This window comes from Selaginella moellendorffii, unplaced genomic scaffold (assembly GCF_000143415.4).
Source record: "Selaginella moellendorffii unplaced genomic scaffold, v1.0 SELMOscaffold_2, whole genome shotgun sequence".
Taxonomy (NCBI): domain Eukaryota; kingdom Viridiplantae; phylum Streptophyta; class Lycopodiopsida; order Selaginellales; family Selaginellaceae; genus Selaginella; species Selaginella moellendorffii.
This window is the reverse complement of record NW_003314263.1, coordinates 2,474,861-2,498,778: the sequence shown is the minus strand read 5'-3', so window position 1 is coordinate 2,498,778 and position 23,918 is coordinate 2,474,861. Positions and strand designations below refer to the sequence as shown.

General features: G+C 46.7%; 3 protein-coding genes and 1 pseudogene across 3 annotated transcripts; 2 read left to right on the top strand and 2 right to left on the bottom strand.

Moving 5' to 3' along the window:
- Nucleotides 1–3,916: 3,916 nt before the first annotated feature.
- LOC9661158 (G-type lectin S-receptor-like serine/threonine-protein kinase At1g34300) lies at nt 3,917–5,043 on the top strand. The gene is made up of 4 exons (XM_024660664.1): nt 3,917–4,116; nt 4,250–4,375; nt 4,423–4,770; nt 4,884–5,043. Exons 1-4 carry the CDS (start codon nt 3,917–3,919, stop codon nt 5,041–5,043), a joined length of 834 nt encoding a protein of 277 aa, XP_024516432.1.
- Nucleotides 5,044–5,201: 158 nt separating this feature from the next.
- Nucleotides 5,202–6,149, bottom strand: LOC9661157 (annotated as a pseudogene).
- Nucleotides 6,150–6,679: 530 nt separating this feature from the next.
- LOC9661156 (diacylglycerol O-acyltransferase 1) lies at nt 6,680–16,442 on the bottom strand. Its single transcript, XM_024660647.1, is given in 5 exon segments — nt 6,680–7,175; nt 7,177–7,414; nt 11,542–11,558; nt 14,840–15,026; nt 16,352–16,442. Coding segments are annotated over 5 exon segments (1,029 nt in total).
- Nucleotides 16,443–17,901: 1,459 nt separating this feature from the next.
- Nucleotides 17,902–22,312, top strand: LOC112341117 (putative disease resistance protein RGA4). Its single transcript, XM_024660639.1, has 3 exons — nt 17,902–18,668; nt 18,757–19,014; nt 19,076–22,312. Exons 1-3 carry the CDS (start codon nt 17,902–17,904, stop codon nt 21,492–21,494), a joined length of 3,444 nt encoding a protein of 1,147 aa, XP_024516407.1. The 3' UTR covers nt 21,495–22,312.
- The last annotated feature ends 1,606 nt before the right edge of the window (nt 22,313–23,918 follow it).

Below are 23,918 nucleotides of genomic sequence, written 5' to 3'. Positions count from 1 at the left end.
TGCAAAAGCCTTTTTGCTCTACTCTGTATCCCCAGAGTTGCAACAATCGTCCTCCATGCTTTCTTTTGTCCCAGGCAAAACCATGGAAAAGCTCTACTTTGATTTGCTCGAGGAAGAGTGCAAGCATCAAGCTGGCCATCAAGGATCCCCTTAGGCTGCTTGTGAGCAGGCCTTGTTTCTTGGAAAGAAACAATCGAGTGGGGAGCAGAGGAAAGGAGGCACTAGCCGTGGGCCTCGTATCTCTTCTGCTACAACTCCCAGCTCTGGATCTAACTTCTCCAAGAAGAAAAAGGGTCCTTGCAACTATTGTGGAAAGATGGGGCATGTCGAGCATGAGTGTCATGCAAAGAAGGCTGCTACCCAGCGCATGCTTACCTAGAGCAACTTGTTGTTGATGATGGCTCTTACCCCGTCACCGGTGTCTGCTCTTGAGGTTCTATGGCTGGATAGTGGTGCCTCCTTTCACATGACTCCCTTAAGCTTTGCCTTTCACACTTACAAAGCTCTTCAAGCTCCACAACAAGTTTATGTTGGCGACAAGCGACCACTCCAGGTGGAAGGTCGTGGCATGGTGGTGATCAGGCTATCCGATGGACCTCTTAAGGAGGTTCATCACGTGCACTTTGTACCTGAAGCAGGGTAGACAATTCTATCTATAGGTGCAGCCTCAGATCAAGGCTTTACTACCACCTTCTTCCCAAAAGGGTGCACCATTTATGGTCGTGATGGTATTCCTGTAGCCAATGGCGTGAGGTATGAAACACTCTACTGTTTAAACGCAAAACTAGTTTTTCCAGCTCAAGTGCTTGCTTTCCAAGCACAAGACACCATTGAGCTCTGGCATGCTCATCTAGGGCATGTCAATGAACCAGATCTGCACGCCTTGGCTCGTCACTAGCATGCTAAAGGCATCACGCTCCCAGCTGGCCATCTGGGCGTGTGTGAAACTTGCTATCTTGGGAAGCAAGTTTGCCTTCCTTTTCCATCGAGAACCATGGAGGACCAAGCTATAGGCTTACTAGATCTGGTTCACAGTGACATGTGCTACCTGCCTATGGAAACACTCAGCCACAAGAGGTACTTTGTATCTTTTATCGATGACCATTCCAGATATGCTGTGGTGAGCCTTCTCCATGCCAAGAGCGAAGTGTTCAACCACTTTAAGTTTTTAAGAGCTGGGCAGAGACGTCTACTAGCTGAAAGATTCGTGTGTTATGCACGGATGGTGGTGGAGAGTACTTGAATAGAGAGTTTCTCAACTTTCTAGCTGAGGCTGGCATCGTTCACCAGTACACGACAGCCTATACTCCCCAACAGAATGGTGTGGTAGAGCGCCTCAATCGCACTCTGCTAGAGACTGTTCGTTGCCTTCTCCAGCATGCAGGCATACCCAACTCTTTTTGGGGTGAAGCCATTAACACGGCTGTTTACATCCATAACCGCCTTCCCACAAGGAGCACTGGTGTGGTTCCTTATCAAGCTTGGACTGGGAAGTGTCCTCAGTTAGGGCACTTGAGGGTCTTCGGCTGTACAGCATATGCTCGCATTCCAGATGCGACTCGGTAGAAGTTGGATCCTAGGAGCCAGAAGACCATCTTCGTGGGCTATCATGCTCATGCCAAGGCCTACTGCCTCTATAATCTTGCTCTCAAGAAGCTCGTGGTCAACCGAGATGTCTCTTTCAATGAGCAAGAGCTTTATCGCCACATTCAAGGTACTATTCCTTCAAGTTCTAACTTGGTGGACTTGACCCCAGTGTTGGAAGACAAGCTCACCCACCCACTAGTACCAGCAGTCTAGAGGCTGCTTGTTCCAGAAGGAGGAACACCTCCTCCACATGGTGATGAGCCTTCTCCAGCAACTCCGCTGCTACCAGTTCCTCTGGTCACTTCGGTGGCTACTAGCAGCAACACTACTTCATCCAGTGAGCAGAATCTTGCTGCTATTGTGGACGAGCTGTTCGTTGGTGAAGAAACAGTTGGAGGATCTTCCTGCTTACCTCCTCTAGGTTCTTTCATGACACCACCACCTCATCAAGAGATTGGAGTTGTTACCCATTTAGGATGAGTGAGCAAGCCAACAGTCAAAGCTCTAGAATCTCTTGCTCAAGCTGCACGCAAGAAGGGATTCTACTAGGCCATGAGCTCCATTGCTGAACCTCGTGGCTACCAAGCTGCTCTCTCTAGCCCTGATGCCTCACACTGGCAAGCGGCCATGCAAGACGAGTATGACTCACTGATCAAGAATGGAACCTGGACATTAGTTCCCCTCCCTCCCGGCAGGAAGGCAGTCACAGCCAAGTGGCTGTTCAAGAAGAAATATCGAGCTGATGGCAGCATTGAGCACTACAAGGCACGCTTTGTAGCTCGTGGTTTCTCTCAGATCTAGGGAGTTGATTACTCTGAAACTTATAGCCCTGTTGTAAAGCTGACAACAATTCATGTTTTGATGAGCCTTGCAGCTGAGCTTGACTTGGAGCTCCATCAACTTGATGTGAGAACTGCATTCTTGAACGGTGATCTTGAGGAGGAGGTGTACGTTGCCCAGCCTCCTGGGTTTATACGTCCCGGACAGGAGCATCTCGTCTGCCGCTTGCACAAGGCTCTCTATGGGCTGAAACAAAGCCCCAGGTCATGGTACAATAAAATTAATAGCTTTCTGACCTCGTTGGGCTTTACTCGCAGCACGGCTGATAATAATCTCTACATATATTGAGATGGCCAAGGATTTCTATTCTTAGCCTTATATGTGGACGATACAATATTAGCCTCCAACCAGATGCGACTCATCCACCACATCAAGGCCTCTCTCGCTACTAAATTCGAGATGACTAATCTGGGCACCTTGCACTACTGTCTGGGAATTCAAGTCTGCCAGGATAAGCAACATGGAGTACTTAAGCTCTCCCAGGAGAAATACATCCATGACATTCTCCAGAGGTACTCTATGCTTAACACTAATCCGGTGGCTACTCTTATGGCTCCAAGTTGTCCAAGGCTTTTAGTTTGACATCAACCTCTGATGACACTCCTGAGGAGGAGACCACAACACTGTACCGTTCAGTGGTCGGGAGCCTCATCTACTTGATGGTCTCAACTAGGTCTGACCTCGCATTTAGTGTGGGAGCAGTCTCAAAGTTCCTGGACAATCCATCACCCTCATATTGGGCCGCTGTGAAGCGGATCATGAGGTATGTGAGTGGCACAAGGAAATTCATACTGAAATATGCAAGAGGAGATGGAGACAACGGCCTGGTGGGATTCACAGACGCAGACTGGGCAGGAGATCCAGATGACAGAAGATCCACCTCAAGGTATGTCTTCATGTACAACCATAACGTGGTTAGTTGGTGTTCCAGGAGGCAGCAGATCACTGCGATGTCTTCATGCGAATCTGAATACATCACAGCTGCAGCAGTAGCGAAAGAGGTCATCTGGCTTAAGACGTTGGTGCAGGACCTCGGGATTCAAATTCCAGCAGTCAAACTCTACTGCGACAATATGTCGGCAATAGCGTTGACTCGGGATGCGAGATTTCACTCACGCACCAAGCACATTGAGTTGAGGTTCCATTTCATCTGGGATCAAGTCAACAATGGAATAATCAACCTGGAATTCTGTCCGACCAGCTCAATGGTCGCTGATATCCTGACGAAGTCCTTGCCTCGAGTGAAGCATGAACTCTTCCTCAAATCACTCAGTTTGACTGACAGTGCAAGCCTTGAGGAGGAGTGTGGAGACAAGTGATGACAAGTCTCCACGTCAGCAAAGAAGACAAGTCATTCATCCAAGACACCAACCACCAAGCGTCACACCCATACCATTATGTACATAACCATACCAAAGCAATGAAATCGACAGAGCATTCTGCATACACAAAAACACACATTTACAGTGGATTCCAGTGAATCGGCCGGATGCGTCCGCAACTTTCCACTCAGCTGTTCTTCTGGCAGCGCTACTTCTTCTGCGAGCAAGATGGTGGAAGTTCCAAGGGCCATGTAGTTGGAAATCTAACTCTCCAAAGATCCGATTTCCCTCGAGCAGTGCAAGGACTCTTGTTTGAAGGATTGCCGCTGCCTGAGTGCTACATACATGCTCGCGGGGACAAAACGGTGTAGTCTTCTTGGTGGTGAAGATGGAAAACTCTTGCCGCAAACCATTTTAGCTGCAAGCTCGGGGCCGGTGGATTCGGAAGTGTTTACAAGGGTGTTCTTTCGGATATGACGGTGGGTCACCACCCTTGGAAGGGTTCATCACGTCAACTTAGTGAAACTTTTGGGCTACTGCGCTGAGGGAAGCCATCGTTTACTCGTCTACGAGTTCCTGAGCAACGGATCACTGGACCAAGAGTGTATTGATCTCTGGGGAATGAGGTATGTTCGTGATCTTTCCAAAGTTTGTCTACTAAGTTGGTTTGCAGGTTCTCGATTGCTCTTGGTGTTGCAAAGCGCATCACGTACTTGCACAAAGAGTGCTACGATTGCATCCTCCGCGACATCAAGCCGCAAAACATTCTCCTCCACGAGAACTTCTGTCCAAAGGTGTCGGACTTTGGCCTGGCCAAGCTCATTGACAAAGAGCGGGCTCTCGACGTGACCACCATCCGAGGAACTCGAGGTTACATGGCACCTGAGTGGGTTGGCGACCGTCCCATCACTTCCAAAGTGGACGTCTACATCTACGGCATGGTGCTACTGGAGCTGCTCAGTGGCAACGACAAGTCGAGAATCAGCCAGAACCGCTACTTTCCAGTGTGGGCTTTCCAAAAGTACGTGGCCGGAGAGCAGGTCGAGCTGGATGCATCAAAACGCCACCTTGATCATCCACTCGAACTCGTTCCACTCCAAGTTTTTAAGCCCCGGTCCGCAATGGCGTGGACAGCTCCAGGCCGAGCATGAGCCGGGTGGTGCAAATGCTGGAGCAGCCCGACTTGGAGGTGGCTGTGCCGTCGTTTCCAACGCTAGAGTCGGAGAAAGTGCTGAGTGGGAATAGTCCGAGCTTTCTTCCTCCACTGTCACAGTCGGTGATCGATCCAAGATAGAAGTCTAAGTAAGAAAGCTTCTTCAGTCTATAGAGTGGGAGAAAGTCTCGAGGGACGGGACAATTTCAAAGCTTCGTCATCCAACAAGGAGGACTTTGCCTTGTCTGGCCTGCTTCTCTGATTGTTCCATGGCGATCTCGTAGTCCTCGAGAGGAAATTTAGCCACCACTGGAAGTGATCCTATGATCTTTGCCTGGAAGAGCTCTGGGATCTCTTTGGCCATCAGCTCTTGCATGGCCCCTGAAGCAGCTGCGAAGCTCCAGAAAGAATGGGAAACTTTTCTCGCGAGATCGTTCACCGATATCACCAAGTCCCATGATTCGAGGTTGCCGATAGTGAAGACTTTCCCACCGGATTTCATGCAAGCGGCAGCCAGCTTTGTTTGCGACCCCGCTACCAACTCCGGCTCCATTTGTAAGTTCTTTTACTTTGGCAGCAACATCTTTCCCACCAAGATCACGCAAACTCCAGGTGTGGGAGAATTGTACCTTCTTTTGTCACGTTGAGAACTTCGTCAGCACCGATGCTCTTGAGCTCTTCCTTGATTTCGTCACGTCTCACAAGGTTGATGGTCTTGATGCCCCAGTGCTTTGCAAGCTTGATAATGATCCTAGTGCGTGAAAGATCGTTTCTGTGAGTAGAGAGACTCTTCCAAGCACCGATCCAGCGCCATTCTGGAGGATGTCATTCAAAACTTGGAAACACTTTCTTCATGTCATCTTTAGTTTCCCATATAACTTTATCTATAATGTAGCTTCCTTTTGGAGCATTGATATCCTTGAGAAGACCATAGCCAGTCCAAGGATTGATAATCAGCTGTGCCGCATCCTCGTCGGAGATGTCATGAGGCATCAAAATCACGTCTTTCTCCGAGACAGTGACAAAGAGCCTTGTTTGGCATAGAAATAGTTCCACAGAAATATAGGAACCACTCTATCCCCTTTCTTCACACGCCTTACACCTTCTCCCACCTTCAAAAGGTTGGACACAATCAGAATTTCTTCTTCTTCTATGAAACCAACCTCTTCAACTATGCCAAAGCCTTCACTCCCTGGAACAAACTTCTTGTCAAAGATCCCAATGGAGAAAGACTGCTTGATGGTCATGAGATCGAAGGAATGGATGGGCCTGGCAATGATGCGCACCACCACACTCCCGGGCTAGGCTGCTCCGGGCCTGGGAACTTTGACAAGCTCCGGGCCCTGATTCGCCTCCCTGCGCACTGCTCTTGCAAAGTTTCCCTCAGCCATGAGTGCGTTGTTTCCTTGCTGCCTTGCTGCTAAACTTTGTTTATATAAGTCCAGCACTCTTTCCTTCCAGCTGCATTGCAACTTTCTTTGTTGTTTCCAAAGCTCCTCATAATGCTTTTGTGCGTGATCACTCTTCCTTTCGAGAGTTGTGATTTGTTTTTCCAAACTTTTCTGATGTGTCATGGTTACAGACAGTCCTGTGGTGGCGTGAGAAACATAAGACTTTGTTTCCAAAGGTTTCTAATCCTACCAAACTTTAAGGTGTCTTATCAGCTCCAGGACGAGCAGTGGGCGGCCTCGACTAAAGATCACCAAAAAAAATTGCGTCGATCAGATGAATCATTATACCATTATGCCTTGCTATGACTGTGACGTATCACCCAGGATTATTTGGACCGCCCGGCTAGCTGGAGCTGCTGCCTGTTGACAACGTCGTGGTAGTAGAGCAGCACGCACATCGGCTGCCCGACGATGCAAAAGAAGAACCAGAAGATCATGTTGCCGACCATGGAGCTCTGGAACTTGCACTGGAGGACGTTGGTCACTAGAACCAGCAGCACCTGGAACATGATCCCCAAAAACGCCCAACCCTGCAGCATGTGGCACAGCACCACGATGCAAATCTCGTGGAAGATCCCGGAGATGACGAACACCACCAAAATGGCAAGCTGCTTGTGGAGGCCCAGCCGGAGGCATGGGAAGTAGACATGGCGGATGAGCCAGCAGTGGATGGGCATGTTCCACAGCCACCAGTACTCGTCCACTGACTTGGCGTTCCACCAGTCCTTGTAGAACTTGCGGTCACCAAAGCACAGGATCTCTGCCACGATGTTGAGCCAGAGGTGGAAGAAGCAGTAGAAGAAGCCCAGCCAGACGTAGAGCGATGAACAGCTTGAGCACGTGCTCAATCACATAGAGGTTCCCCTTGAGCGGGTGCATCGAGTTCCGGATGATTGGATTAATGTACTGCCCGATGATGAAGCCCATGAATCCATTGAAGATGATCCACTTGCCCAGCTGCCGGAGCACCCACCCGGTTCTAATCCGCGGCAAGCACGGGTAGCTCAGTTGGTAGCACAGCGTTGGCGCTGCCATGAAGTAGACGATGTAATTGTAAGTGACTAATTTTTCCATTTTACTTTAGTCACTTAACTGCACATCCGACCACTTGGAAGAGTCTCATTCACAACCTCTATAAGTCTCAGTTAGGACTTGGGGCTTGTTAGCCCCGAGAATGGTATCCATGCCACTCAACCTTTGCACTTGGTCCAAGTGCTCAACATATTTAATCCCATGATTGACACCCTAAGGTATCACTAACCCCTCAGCCCGTTACGCTAAGGCCATGCCCATTTACCTTAGTCACACTAGTGGTCCAACACCACCTGCATTGCAGTCCTGTTTCTCAAAGACTAGGCCATCCATCCATGAGTGGTTATCCCAAATCCACTCCATAGCATCCTCAAGATGCCTACAGATATAGGGAATAACCTTCCCCAATGTCTCATTTCCGGTCCCCACCAAGTCCCTTCCTGTCCATGGCCATGTTCGCCAACACTATCACTGGATCAAGGCCCACAAGCCCAACCACTAAGTCTAATTGTCCTCTGGGACTTCCTCACTATGTGATTGTGTCCTTTGTCACCACACCAGAGGGCTACTCCTCTTCCTTTCCACAGTCTGGGACTTTGGGGCAACATTTTAGAATACCGTGGCCCTATGCAGGCTTCATGGGTACTCTCCTCGCCTTCTGCCTTTGGGTGCTCTAGCCATGGGCTTAGAGCGAGGTTCTGTTGAGCCACACCAGGTATCCAAGTAGGTAGTGCCACCCACACTTGGACTGGGAGCATCGGCCAGTCGATCTCCCGGGGGAACTAGAACCGGCTCTTGAACACTTCACCAAGCTACCCTGCTTGTCGGTCCGTGTTCACTCTAGTCTTAGACTTCCCAGTGGGCAACTCATCACCTAACACTAGGTATAGCCTTCCAAGGCCAAACTGGTTTTTCCTGGCCAAACTGGCTCCACTGCAGTCCTCCCCCTCACTATACTTTTGGAGCTCACCAAAGCCCCCAGGGTCTAGGAGACAAATGCTTTGGGCTTTCACCTTCTCAGACTCGAATTCGGACTCAGACTCGGACTTGGACTTGGACTCGGACTCGGAATCAGACTCAGCCTCGGACTCGGACTCGGACTCGGACTCGGGCTTGGCCTTGGTCTCAGTCTTGGTCCCGATCTCGGTCTCGGTCTCAATCCCAGTCTCGGTCCCGATCTTGGTCTCGACTTCGGACTCCATCTTGGGTCCATCTTGGACTCCATCTTGGGTCCATCTCAGACTCCATCTCGGGTCCATCTCGGACTCCATCTCAGGTCCATCTCAAACTCCATCTTGGGTCCATCTCGGACTCCATCTCGGGTCCATCTTGGACTCCATCTCGGACTCCATCTCAGGTCCATCTCGGATCCATCTCGGGTCGATCTCGGACTCCATCTCGGACTCCATCTTAGGTCCATCTCGGGTCCATCTCAGATCCATCTCGGGTCTATCTCGGACTCCATTTCGGACTCCATCTCGGGTCCATCTCGGGTCCATCTTGGACTCCATCTCGGACTCCATCTCGGACTCCATCTCGAGTCCATCTCGGGTCCCTTTTCTAGAGACTCACTTATTGCTTGCTCCATGCTTGTTCCTTGAGCACTTTGTTGGGAGTTCCACTCCCGCTCTCGACATTTCAAGTTGGAGCTTTTAGTCCAAATGTGTTACGCTTGTTTGGCTTTCACTTCGGCCACTACCACGTGGCACCCTTCCGGCTCCACTTTGGGGCCTAAGGATTTTGTGTCTCACAACTCCACCACCCATAGACGAAGTTTGATATCCTCATCAAACAATAAACTATTTTATAAAGTAATACCAACATGTATTACCCTTTCCATCCTTGGCACCTCACCAATATTCGTCAATGGTTTGACACCGAAGGCTCACCATGCCTTGTTCACCTTCTAAGGAGCATAGTCTCTCCAACTTAAAGACTCATTCGACCACTTGTGGTGGTTCTCTCTTTTTATTGGTTTATTTCTCGTTAAACCTGTTAGAGACACCTTCTCTAACTCAATCTCACTACTCATTCTTGAGTAGTCTCAATTTCCATCGATATAACTCTTGCACTTTGGAATTTTTAATCCTGACTTCTCGAAGTCAATTTCCTGGGTGTCTCCGACATTTTGCATTGCACATATTGTGCAGCTCCACTTCCCCATCCTATGAAGTTCTCTACTTGAGGGCACCATCATCCCCTCTTCGATTTTGTGCCACCTTTGACATTAAGTTTCAGTTTTCATAATTTGTACTAGGGTTGTCCACAGCCCTATCATTTGGCTACTTTACCACTCCCACCCTTGGAGCTTTTACTTTCGCCAAATCAGAGCAATTGGGAATCCATCCTTGGAAACACATTGCCTTTCCCACAATTTGTTAGCATGCAACACATTAGTGTTTTTGGCCTAACTTTGCCATTTGGATTCTTTCCCATGATTCCCATGGCTCTTTTCTTAGCCACTAGTCTTTTGCTCCTATCCGTGATTGTTGCACCTAGCAACATAGGATCGCTACCTCTATTCTCGAGGTATCCCTTCAGTTCCATAGCAAACACTTTGCTTTGCCAAGTCCAGAGGGTGTTCACCCCTAGTATGTTTCTTTAACATTCTCTGCCATGGGCTCTATCCACGGCCTAACTTTAAGACCCTTTCATGGATCCCTTATAGAAACTATTTTCCTCGAACTTACTATGCCATCACATTAACATAGCTCATTTCCCTTAGGTGTTCTTCCCACTTGGTCACCTTGATCAAGCCACACCATCATCAATAGTTCTAATTAACATTTTGAACTTAGAACTTTATCCCTTAACCTCATAAGGACTTTGTCCTTGTTTTAGCTATAAGATCACATAGTGATCTAACCTTGGCACGTTAATAGGTTTGCCAACATGTACTAGGTTTTCCAGACCTTTAAGTTGTTCACCATGACCCAGGGGCATCCTCCACACTTGGCGGTGCACCCAAGCCAGCCCATCTGGCCAAGGGTCCATAGGAATTGAGATTAGGTGTCCCCATCTCATTCACCACGTCCTTGGTGCCACTTGCACCAAAGTGTTCAAGTTAGATATGCCAAGCTTTCACACTAAGCAATCTAACTGTGCATCACGACTCTGTGGCATCCCCCGCTTGGCAGTGTGCCCAAGTTAGTCTCCTTACTAAGAGTCCATGACCACCGAAAAATGAGTGTCCTCATATTCCAAACCATCACCTCGCCCTAGTGAGTTGGGACTTGAACCCAAGCACTAGAGGGTTGGGATTCGAACCCAACCTCTGTATATGCATCTACGAATGGCATCACATAGGATGCCTGGCATGACTCCCTACGTCGGTGCACCAACTTATACTTAAAGCGCGCTACAGATCACAGCTTAGGAACTTAGTTCCTCCACACTGCCAAGTCCTCTCACTTGACATGTCTGTGATCATGCATGGACTCCTCCATGCTCGGCCCCATGGGCCACCCCTTTGAAGTTGGCTCTTTCAACTAGGGTATTCGTTCCCCCAACTTGTCAATCTCACTTAGCAAGTCATTCGGCCACCATAACATGGTTCATGCATAAGTGTGAAAGTTCTTAACCATTGACTTTTGTTCAAAGCCCTCTCTTTGAACACTCGGGAACTACTTCTCTAACCTTGATAGCCTCGCCTCTTGGCAAACTTCAAGACCATGCTTTTGTTGTGCCACTCTAATTTCGCACGCTCTATAAACCATTTACACTTGGATGTCTAGGTACTTATCTACCTAGGGGGAACGTTCAAGGAATTCTGTTCTTTAGCTTGCTAAGGTCTCTCATTTCGCAAGCTTTCCAATTGCCATATAGTTTAACATGGACAATCCTATGTTTTAGACTCTCCATGGCATCCCAGTCGTTAGTAACAACATGCTTGAGCACCCACTTGATTTTCCATTCCCAACTTGCATAACCACCCTTGGTCATGCTTGTCAATTTCTATGGTTCAGTTCTATCCCTTTATTACTTACCTTTTGGCCTCATACATTTCCTTTGGTCATTCTCCTCCAAACTAGGAAGATAGCTTTGCATTTTCTACCATGCCTTGGTAAGTATTCAAGGGATGAACCTACCCGATAACTTAGGGAGTGGTTCCTCAATTTAGGTATACTCACCTTGTAATCCCACACATTGGGATTACCATTGCTACTTATGGGCCTTTATATACCCATCATTAGCCTTGCCAAAATCTTTCTTTGGCTTTGTCCAATTTGGGTAAATGGACTTCTTCCGTCTCCACAACCTTGGACATTTGGATAGCTCTTCCTATCCTTCATTTGCTAGGGACTTTATCCCTTAGGCATTATCCATTACCCTCATAACACCAAACACCACCTTCTGGTGTTCTAGAGTGCTTGGGTGTCCCAATGATGACTTATTTGGCAATGAGCATTCCCTTTATGACATTGACTTACTATTTCGCAGCATAAGCAATTTATCCTTCATAAGGGTATATTTAACTTCTTTATCCCAATAAAAATTCTTAGGTAGTCACCTTCTACCAGTTTAACCAATTATTTTCCACCTTTTGCTTAGTTGCCTCATAGTTATCAAGTCCTCCAACTCATTGCTGGTGCTTCCACACCTCCATCATTATCTAAGTCACCACACTCTAATTGCATGCCTTCCAGCTATTCCCATTTCCATTGGGATTCCTTTGGAAAGGGTTCTCATAAACCCGCCAACTTAACCTCAAGGCAGCACGCCTTGGCACATTCGGTGTCTTCACACCATCGGCTCTACGAGCTTACCTTTATGACACTTCTTACTTGTGTCTAGGTTTTTTTGCCGAGACCAATATGGTTGTCTCTTATGTCAATTACTATAGAGTTCACACACAATTTTGTGTCAATGTTATTTTCTTCCGGGAAACTCTTTCCCACGACTTTAGCATGGCACCTTTTGCCATCAATGAGATACACACTATTTTCATGCTTGGATCTCAAGATCCTCCCCATCTTTCGTGGGGCACCACACACCTCAGTCCAAATGCTTCTATCAATCCCTTACGATTATTCCTTGACTCTATTAAAGTCATCAGACTTTTTGGACTTTGTTAATCTGACGACCCATGAGGTCCTACTTTTGAGGTGCTAGCTCATTAGAATACAACTCCTTGTATTCATGTCCTACTCACAAGGACCATCTTTTGCAAATGTTACTCTAACACTTGACTTGTTCTCTAAGGGCAACCTTTTGCCCCTTATGACCACTTGTCCATGTGATGAAAATACCAACTCATCCTCTAAGTACACCCCCAACTCCTTGGGTTGTTCCAGCATTTATTAGAGGTAGCCCTGGCTACCATTTCAAGGACTTATGTCATTTTCCGTATTTGACTTCCCACAGTCATCAATTCCGGTCTCAAACTTATGAGCACCAACCTCAACTATATGAGGGTAATCTTGTGACTCCTTTATTGTTTTGGAGTCTACCTCTTTCCTGTGATCCCAACTATAGTTGTTTACCACAACTATATTAGCCTGTTTGCTGCGTCAAACGCTCATCCGGATCACATCCTTAACTCTCTAAGGAAACCTTTATACTGTTCCCAAGATCCCAAAGTCGTTCCCTTACTGGCCCTTTTCCATCCACCACATTGTGCACAAGTTCACGCATGAACTTGAGTGGGGAGCCATGTCCTCTCGCCATGCTACTCCTTGAGGATAGGTCTATACTTAGGACCTTCCTATTCTAATACAAGTGGTGATATACTTGGCCACCAATAAGAGTTGGACTAAGGAACAACTCTGATACCAAATTGTAAGCGACTAATTTTTCCATTTTACTTTAGTCACTTAACTACACATTCAACCACTTGGAGGAGTCTGATTCACAACCTCCATAAGTCCCAGTTAGGACTTGGGGCTTACTAACCTCGAGAATGGCATCCATGCCACTCAACCTTTGCACTTGGTCCAAGTGCTTAACACGTCCGATCCCATAACCGACACCCCAAGGTACCACTAACCTCTCAACCCGTTACACTAAGGCCATGCCCATTTACCTTGGTCACACTAGTGGTCCAACACCACCTGCATTGCAATCCTGTCTCTTAAAGACTAGGCCATCCATCCATGAGTGGTTATCCCAAATCCACTCCATAGCATCCTCATGATGCCTGCAGACATGGGAAATAGCCTTCCCCAATGTCTCCTTTCCGGTCCCCACCAAGTCCCTTCCTGTCCATGGCCATGTTCGCCAACACTGTCACTGGATCAAGGCCCACAGACCCGACCACTAAGTCCAATTGTCCTCTAGGACTTCCTCACTATGTAACTGTGTCCTTTATCACCACACCAGAGGGCTACTCCTCTTCCTTTCCACAGTCTGGGACTTTGGGGCAACATTTTGGAACACCGTGGCCCTACGCGGGCCTCGTGGGTACTCTCCTTGCCTTTTGCCTTTGGGTGCTCTAGCCATGGGCTTAGAGCAAGGTTTCGTTGAGCCACACCAGGTATCCAAGTAGGTAGTGCCACCCACACTTGGACTAGGAGCATTGGCCAGTCGATCTCCCAGGGGAACTAAAGCCGGCTCTTGAACATTTCACCAAGCTACCCTGCTTGTCGGTCTATGTTCACTCTAGTCTTGGACTTCCTAGTGAGCAGCTCATCACCCAACACTGGGTATAGCATTCCAAGGCCAAACTAGCTCCACTACAGTTCTCCCCCTCACTATACTTTTGGAGCTCACCAAAGCCCCCAGGGTCTAGGAGACGAATGCTTTGGGCTTTCACCCTCTCAGACTTGAACTCGGACTCAAACTTGGACTTGGACTTGGACTTAGACTCAGACTCGGACTCGGACTCAGACTCGGGCTCGGACTCGGTCTCAGTCTTGGTCCCGATCTCGGTCTCGGTCTCGGTCCCGGTCTCGGTCTCGGTCCCGGTCTTGGTCTCGACTTTGGACTCCATCTCGGGTCCATCTCGGACTCCATCTTGGGTCCATCTTGGACTCCATCTCGGGTCCATCTTAGACTCCATCTCGGGTCCATCTCGGACTCCATCTTGGGTCCATCTCGGACTCCATCTCGGGTCTATCTCGGACTCCATCTCGGACTCCATCTCGGGTCCATCTCGGGTCCATCTTAGATCCATCTCGGGTCTATCTCGGACTCCATCTCGGACTCCATCTCGGGTCCATCTCGGGTCCATCTCGGACTCCATCTCGAACTCCATCTCGGGTCCATCTCGAGTCCCTTTTCTAGAGACTCACTTATTACTTGTTCCATGCTTGTTCCTTGAGCACTTTGTTGGGAGTTCCACTCCCACTCTCGACATTTCAAGTTGGAGCTTTTAGTCCAAACATGTTACGCTCGTTTGGCTTTCACTTCGGCCACTACCACGTGGCACCTTTTCGGCTCCACTTTGGGGACTAGGGATTTTGTGTCTCACAGTGATGTTGTCCAGGTAGTCAATCGCTAGGTACTCGGCGGAGAGCTCTATCTTGCCACCGTCCTTCACCGTGCGGATATCGGCGTTGGTGTGCGCGTACGAGACGAGCTTGAGCCAGCTGGTGGCGGCGATGAGCATAAGAACCAGCACCGACAAGAGATCCGACTGGAACATCTCGATCACGTAGATCACTACCTCCTGGGATCCACCTTCAGGGGCTTTGGCTGCATTGTCTACTCAATAATCCTATTAAGGCATATTCGTGTACGATTAGTGGAGTTGCCAACTAATCTGCCATGTTATGGATTGCCACCTGGATGCCGCATCACATGCTATATCAGTATATAATTAGTGTTAGGGCTGAAAACCCTAACAAGATTGAGAAGGCAATGTAGCCCCTTTGGTGAAATACAAGTTGTGTAGTGATGCTATAGTTTGGCACACTAGATAGGGGTTCAATTACTTGTGCTTTTCTGCTACATTAGGAGATATATTTGCTTTGGATCTTTAGTTTTTCTCTCTTTTGCTCTCTTCTAGCTAGCTCTCTTTGGCTTGGATCTGATGGAAATAGAGAGAGATCCAGGATTTGAGTGGTTTCTTGCTGGAATCTCTTGACCTTGGGATGTTGATGGGGAGAGTGGATTTCCAGCCACTTTACTTGGTTTCTTCTTTTCTTCTAGACCTATTTTTTATTGCTATAGCTGGATTGAACTCTTTCATGTTTTCCAGCGGTTTTCCGTGGCAGCAAGGGTTTTACTGGCTAGGGTTTTTTTGCAACTAGGGTTTCTTGGTACTTGGAATTGGTGCAAGGAGCTGGTGGAGGTTGGTAGTCTTTTGAGAAGCTCATTCATTTGCTTAGTGTGTATCGTGTGGTGTTTCCATTTCAAAGGGAAGTGTTGCTTGGTCTTTGTGAGAGAGATTGTTCTTGCTTGAGGATGATGTTTTAGAGAAAGTTTCTTGATGTCTAGCTAAATATGTATGGTTTTCTTGTTTTGACCTTTCTTTTTTACTAGATACTTGTTTCTCATCTATGAGTGAAATTATCCTCACTCGTACGACTTTGTACTTTTGAATGGATGTGTCACTATAAGCTTTCTCAACTATTGTAGTTTTAACTCATTGCCATTTATCTAAATTTTTTATCCTTACTAGGTTTTTAGCATTGAAACTAATATGGTTTGGACCTTCACAAACTCAAGATCTATCAATGCCAACTTTATATTCAACTTGAATGCAAGGAGCTCCACAACACTTTAGCCATATTAATACTTTATGAACTCCTTTATTTGCTCCATCTTAGCAACCATTGCTTTCTTAAGTCGATGCCATAATCCAATTCTATCTTGAGCTCACAAACACAAAAGGAATGGTTGTCCAATTTGCACTCATAGACTCGCTTGATTAATTTAGTTCTTTGCTTTACCTGCCTTTCATATTTGAAGTATCTTTAAGGAAGATCTACAATAACTTATAAAGTAGATTCTTGCTAAATAAAGCTAGTAGGAGATTTAGTAAATGTTTAGAGTACTTCTTAATATTGAAAATTGGTGTTACAAACCTTGGTTGCCACTCTCATAATCTTTGACTTGGTGTGTTTTGTTCCTAAGTGGGTGTTGGCTAGTACTATTATCTTCGTAAAGGGCTTTCATTTTGGGCCTGCCTTTTGTTGCATACTTACTCTAACAAATCATTGAGATTTCTTGAGCGTCTTCACCAATTGGATTGCATCTTTTGTTTTTGCTCCAATGCTTATCCATGTTAGAATGTTAAGCTCGAAATGGTTTTCTCCAAAAAACCATCATTCTCAATCTTATTAAAGAAATTGGCAACACTTCAACCAAATAAACAATTTCAATATATTTACACAATCCCTTGCCAAATGGTCCATTCAATCTCGCTAGGGTCATCAATATTTAAGGAAAAAAAAAAGGATTCATTTTGTGCATTTTCACTCATTACTTACCTTATCTCAACTCACCGATTCAACCAAAACGATGGGCAAATACAAAACCTAGCACCTTTACAATTTTGTCACCTACTAAACTCTACTATGCAAACCCTAGCTCACACGTGGGAAGTTCAAATGTAAAAAAAATATACAAATTGATTAATAAACCTATATTGATTTTAGCTAAGTCTTCACTTAATATTCTATGCTCTTATAACTATATGCACTAAATTTTTTTTTTCACTTTCTCCAAGATCAAATTTATTTGTTACGATATCCAATATTATGGTATCTCCAAAAAGATTTTCTATCTCCATAGTTGCATCATTAGACCATTTTTCCTCTTCAATTACTTCTGGGGTATGGAGTTTATTCCAAACGTAAAGCTACAAATTATACCATAATAATCCAAACACATAACTATATTAAAAAATATATAATTAAAAATATCAGTTTACCAATTTTAATTGCTTTGTAGGCTAAATAACACCATGGTTTAAAATTATTTGCAAATTACAGGGCATCCTTGAATACAGTCATCTAGCTTAGATCATATCAAGATCAATTGAAAATATATGGATGTTAATGTGGATGCAATAGTAAGCTTTAGGAACAATATGAGAATTGTAGACAAAAGATTTCCAAAACCAAATAAAAAATCACTTAAAAACATGGTTGACACACTAGATGCACAAAGATATGAATCAGATCTTCACTAAAACCTTTATAACTTTAGAGAATAACAAATAATTTTTGCCTAGCTCAAAGAGCCAAAACTTTTTGCTAGACTAAGGATGATATTAAAAGAAAGAGGCTTCTGTCAATAAAAGTAAGTAAAAAGTTTCAACCTTCTTATATTCTATACTTATCTAACATTACATATGAACCCAATCCCAAAAAACATTACTTCTCCTAGAGAAATTTACAATGTTAGAGCTTGCTTAGACAAGCCCATGTGCTCAAAAGTCTTCTCTTACTTTGGGTTTATGGCTTGGGAAAGTTTTAGTTCGGCATCATAGAAGTTGAATACCCGGCAACTTCCATCTTCATTCAAAGATGCATTGCATCCTCTCAAGATGCCCATATATGCTTGTAGCATGCCCAAGACATGAGATTCCTGTATGGCTCTGGTCAAATAGGCTCTTTGAGTATCATTGTGTATGGTTGATAATCATTCTGTTTCTTGCAAGCACGTTTTTCTCCGAGGCATCACGTTGAAAGGAAAATTTTTGCGTCTTCCAAATGCCTTTTTCGGCCAGGTGCTGCCAGAAGAGATCGCATCTTTCCTCGAACCCCTTGATCATAATATTTCACATGAAGAGATCGAATCAAACAGCTTCTCTTCCTCATCCATAAACCTGTTCCCATGGAATCGTTGGCATCCTACGATTTGCAACATACGTTCGCAGCAAGATGTTCCACGAGAACTGGTTTGGTTTGTGCAGGCCATCGAAAATCTGTCAAGGCCTCCCAGCTATTTTGTGTATGAGAGAGAGAGAGCCACAGCTGGCATTGCAAGAGTCTACTGCAAGCAATCAACTCCAATTAAACTGAAGTCACTTGTAACACTGAAAATTACTGTTCATTTTAAGAGGGGGTACCAAGGCCAAGAGTTCTGGGAGACGACCGTTACTTGTAGGTCTACAGGCATGGAGGTTGTGGGCTCCTTGGCAAGCGCCTTGTGTGGCTTGGCTCTGGGCCCTGCTAAGAAGATATGGGACTGCAATGCCAACATTGAAAAGCTGGAGAACAAGGCGCCCAACATCCAGGCCAAGATCAACGCTTTCAGTGATCACAAGCAGCAGAATCCTGGCTTCACGTTCTCTCAAGCGGCCGAGGAATGCTTGGAGCGTGTCAGGAAATGGAACGCCAAGGCACAAGCACTCTTGGGATCACGCCACAACAGGATCTGGAGGCCCATAAAGCGGTCGGTACAGTAGCATTTTATCTTTTGTGTGTGTGTGTGTGTGTGTAGAAATGGCAGGCAGCTGGTTGAACTTCTCCACTTCCTATAGGTACAAGCGGAGTGACGAGATCGCGAAGTCCTTAAGTGCCTACGGCGATCTCCTGTCGCAGATCCAGGGTCACGAGCATGAGCTGAATGTCCACATTGAGGAGCTAAAGAAGAGGTCATCCAGAATCCAGGCCACGCTTGACAAGTTTAATGCTCCCAAGCACAGGAATCCAGATTTCCGCTACTCTGGTGAGGCTGAGGCGTGGCTGACTGAACTGACTGAATGGACTAAGAAGGCGCAAGCGCTGCTTGGATCACAGTAAGGCTTATTCGAATTCATGTTTGAAGCAATGGAGCTAAAAGATGGATCTGTCGCGCAGGGAGAAGCGATCTGGCGCGATTTCGGAGCTGGTACGCACTTGCGAGAACGATCTCCTCCCGCACATTGAAAGGTACGAGCGAGAAGAGTTGAGAGTGATACAGCCGAGCACCAGCTTTTCCGTACGGAGTTGTCCACAAGACAGAGGTCTCGTAAACTATGTACGGCATGGTGTTACCGAGCCCAGCGACATGTTTGGCCGCCATAGGGAGCAGCTGGATGAGGTGGTGAATGCCCTCCTGGATCCACAAGCCCCGGGGAAATGGTTTGGACTCCTGGGAATGGGAGGGTGTGGCAAGACCACCCTTGCAAGCTTCGTGCACAATGACCAGAGGGTCCGGCAGCATTTCCATGACAACATTGTATGGATCACTGTCAAGAAAGATGCATCGGAGGACGATCTCAGGGCCCAGCTGTTCAACGCTCTTGAATGGGGCGGCATGAAAGAGAGGGCCCAAAATGCAGGCACCCTTGAGCATGTGCAGCACTTGGCACAAAATGTTGCTCGTGGAATTTGTGTCTTGCTGATACTGGATGATGTGTGGGACATGAGCTGGGCCGAGAGACTGGATTTTATGGCAGGGTCGTCCTCTTACAGCCGGGTGCTGGTAACAACCAGAAAGGAAGACATTTTGAGCATGCTGGGTGCAAAAACATTTCGTGTGTGTATGCTATCAAAGGCCGAGAGCGAAAAGATGTTTTGGAAGTTTCTTGAGCAGATGTTTTGGAAGTTTCTTGAAGTGATTGGCAGTGCCATGGCTGTCCACAGGAATGAAGGGACGCAGGTGTGGGAAGAACGCTATCAGAAGATGCATTTGTTGAATGACGGGGACATTGAGAAGCGGATGTTCCAGCGCTTGAAGTTTAGCTATGACGAGCTGGGACACTTTAATAAGGATGAAAAGCTGCAAGAGTGCTTTCTCTATGTGGCTGCGTTTCCAGAAGATGAGCGAATCCAGTTTGATGATCTGAGAAAATGTTGGATAGCGGTTGGGTCAGAACTCTCGCCTCTGCAGATTGTTAGTGAACTGGAACGAAGATGCCTAGTGAAGACAACTGATGATCGATGGTATAAGTATGTAACTGTGCACGATATGGTACGCAAGCTGTGCATAAGAATCTTGAAAGGGAAGTACCCACCCCAGGAAGAGCACGAGAAGGGATGCCTGTTTGGCTATGATTGTCCACCTGGGATTTCTGCAACATTTTCTAAAGTTTCATTCATTGGAAAGAAGGTTACAAGCAGCCTTTTGTCTGGCATTCATGTGCGAGATGTCTTGCTTCTCGATGGATGTGATGGAAGTTCTGGTGTGGATGTCAGTCTTAGTATAGATCAGATCCAAAATGTCAAGGTATTGAGCTTGAATGGATGCTATAATTTGGTCCGTTTTATTCCAGAGAGCATATCCAAGCTGAGAAACCTTCAAGTGCTTGACCTTCGATATTCAGGTGTGCCTCAATTGCCAGATGCGCTCTTCAGCTTGACATCACTGAAGGTTTTGAAATGCAATAACATCACAAAATTCAACTTTGCATTACTCCCCCAATTATTCAACTTGGAAGAGCTGGAGCTTCAGTCCAATCAGGAGTTAGCTGTGGATTTGAGTGGAATTTCAAGCCTACACAAGCTAAGATATTTACCGCTAGAACTCTACATTGCAACAATAAAAATACCGTACAGCCTTGGTGCACTAGTGGACATTGAGATACTGGAGTTGCGGGCAAAGAGCATGGACTTTGCCGATTTCACCGGCCTGTGGCAACTTGTCAATCTAAGACGATGTGACATTAGGGTGGAATCGACTATCAAACTTGACTGGAAGCGAATGTTTAAGAACTCCAAACAGCTTCAGGACTTTTTTATTGACGGGGTACAAGACGGTGAAAACAATGCCGAAAGCCTCGAATGGCTGCAGCTACAAGTTTTAGCGATCACAAACAATGAGACAATGAAAGACCTGTCTTGGCTAAAGGGCTTTCAACGGTTACGAAAACTTTGCCTATACTGCAGTGGTATCCAGTTCTTCAGTCTGGATGGATTGTTCCCATGCATCGAACATCTGGAGCTTCATTCCGATAAGGAGTTAGCTGTGGCTGTGGATTTGAGTGGAATTTCAAGCCTACACAAGCTAAGACATTTAGAGCTAAAACTCTACAATGCAAAAATAAAAATACCTCACAGCCTTGGTGCACTAGTGGACATTGAGATACTGGAGTTGCGGGCAAAGAGCATGGACTTTGCCGATTTCACCGGCCTGTGGCAACTTGTCAATCTAAGACGATGTGACATTAGGGTGGAATCGACTATCAAACTTGACTGGAAGCGAATGTTTAACAGCTTCAGGACTTTTCGATTGACGGGGTACAAGACGGTGAAAACAATGCCGAAAGCCTCGAATGGCTGCAGCTACAAGTTTTAGCGATCACAAACAATGAGACAATGAAAGACCTGTCTTGGCTAAAGGGCTTTCAACGGCTACGAGAACTTTGCCTAGACTGCAGTGGTATCCAGTTCTTCAGTCTGGATGTATCGTTCCCATGCCTCGAACTTCTGGATCTTCGAAATCTGCAGATTGCACAGTCCGAGTTCAAGGACGATTTGGCAGCAAGTCTTCCAAACCTGAAGTGTTTAACATTCTATCTGGCTTCTGATAATACATGGGAGCATTTGCCTCTCTTTGTGACACAACTCCCCAATGACCTTGATTTGCTGCATGTAGGAGGTTACATGAGGAGACTCTTGATGCCAACCGAGAGATCACAGCTGAAGGTGAAATGGTTCACATTATCTTTGCGGAAGGGCTGTATGAGGCAGCTCCCCAATGATTTCTTTGGGCCAACAGACCAGATGACTGCTCTAAGAGGTGTAACCTTGGATTGGATCGAAAATATTCCATCATCCATTGCATCCCTTCCAGGATTGGAGAAACTTGTGCTCTCTGATCATGATGATGCAGACAATCACGGCCTTGGCTTATTTCCCAGGCTCAAAGTCCTAGGCTGCCAAAAAGGTACGAAAGTTCCACCATGGCTTGAGGAGCGGCCGGATCTCAAGATATACGGGTCCTAGTTGCTCCTTCAGTGGACATCGATTGGGTTCTCGATCTGCGCAAATGCTACACTATTTTGCATCACTCAAAAAACAAAAACAGAGATTTCCAAGCCGTCAGCAGCGTTTGGAGAAGACACAGTTTCTGTTTTTCTTACAAATCGTATTCTCAGGATATTACTTTACTCTCGTGGTTTTGAGTATTTTAAAATCTGGTGTATAGAGTAAATGGTAAAACATGGAAAACATAACAATATTAAGAATATGCATATGCATACCTTTAGTTCTTCAGAGGTCCTGAAACGGTTCTCCTTCGGCTGTAACACATGAAAATAGAGAAAGAAAAAAAGCAAGCACAAACCTTGTAAAACCGTGGAGCTTTACCCTCACGACGGTGACCGTCAATTTGTAGCTCCTCGAGATCTAGAGAGGTCGTCACGCCTTCTCCTTCCAAAGCATCTAGATTATGGAGCCTCTGTTTGGACTCCTCAAAAGCCGCACCAACGGAAGAGTTTTGCGTACTTCCCGATGGCAAGCCTGGACGTTCAAGTTGAGATGCCAAGTTGAGATGCCGAAGACCGTGCCTTTGGAACCTTGTAGTCCGGTTTTTTCTCCGCTGGAAATGCTGCCTTTGAGTCAGCCTGTTTTATCCTCCATTCCTGTTGATGTTTTCTCCTAGCATTCGACTAAGTCCCGTTTGAAGATTTAAGCGACTCGTCCCTTCCATCAGAGATATCGCAGGAGGTGATGTCACTTGGCTCAGCATCTTTATGCCTCTCATTTACCGCAATCCACTGGCCAACAGCACCCCGACCACCGCGTCTGGCGTCTGCACGACCGGGACCTCGACGCCTTCCCGCACCTCTAAAGTCATCGCCTCCGGGCTCAAATTCGGCCTCTCCATTTACGTATCTCCCACGATAGTCCTGTAGTCTTCCGGATGCTGAGTTTGTCCTTGGCTTATCATTTGTCTTAGAGTCGTTATAGGCGTAGCCGTTTAAAGGCAGTGCGAGGCGGCAGGCTCCGATCCCCTTCGCTTCAAAAGTGCGAAACCAGCAGCTCCACCGCCATCGACTTCCCGGGACACCTCGTTCACTTCAACGCCAAAGCTCCGGGCTGACGTCTTGCGTTTGCTTTCTCCGTCAAACAAAGTGTGGCTTGACGACGGAAGAGCAGCCCACAAACGTCCAAGGAGGTCATTTGGACTCTGCGGAGGAGAAACGACATGACGCCTCGGCGGTCCTATGGGGCCGGGAACAGCAGATGGACTTCCTTTCTGTGATGGCTCTCCAGAATCCCCACTGTCCTGTGTAGCATCCACCTTTGTGGAGGCTGTGGGCTTCACACGACCAGGACCACCCTGTAACAACTGAAGGAGCCATTGCCGTGGAATTGTTGCTTGTCATCCTTCGCAGGTGTAACCGATCTCCTCGGCTGCTCTGGGGCGCGTTTGGAGTCCGAGGTCTCAGCTGCGCTGGGTCCAAACACCGGAGACTCGAAGTGAAGGCCAGGACGAGCTTTAAGCTCCCCAGAGGAATGCGGCGGATGAACCACATTATCAGCAGGCTGGAAAGTCGGAGCATTTGGAAAAGGATACGGCACTGGCGGATGGAACGGTCTCTCGACTGGAAGAGGAGCAAACGAGCGTAGAAATCAGTGGTCCGACGGAGTCAAGAATGGATCCGAAGGGAAAAGTAGGTCTTGGTGCTGCTGGAAGTGAGGTGACCACCCACCAAATCTTGTTGCTGGGACGTAGAGTGGTCGTGGAGGAGGACCTTCTCCTCCTCCTCCAGGT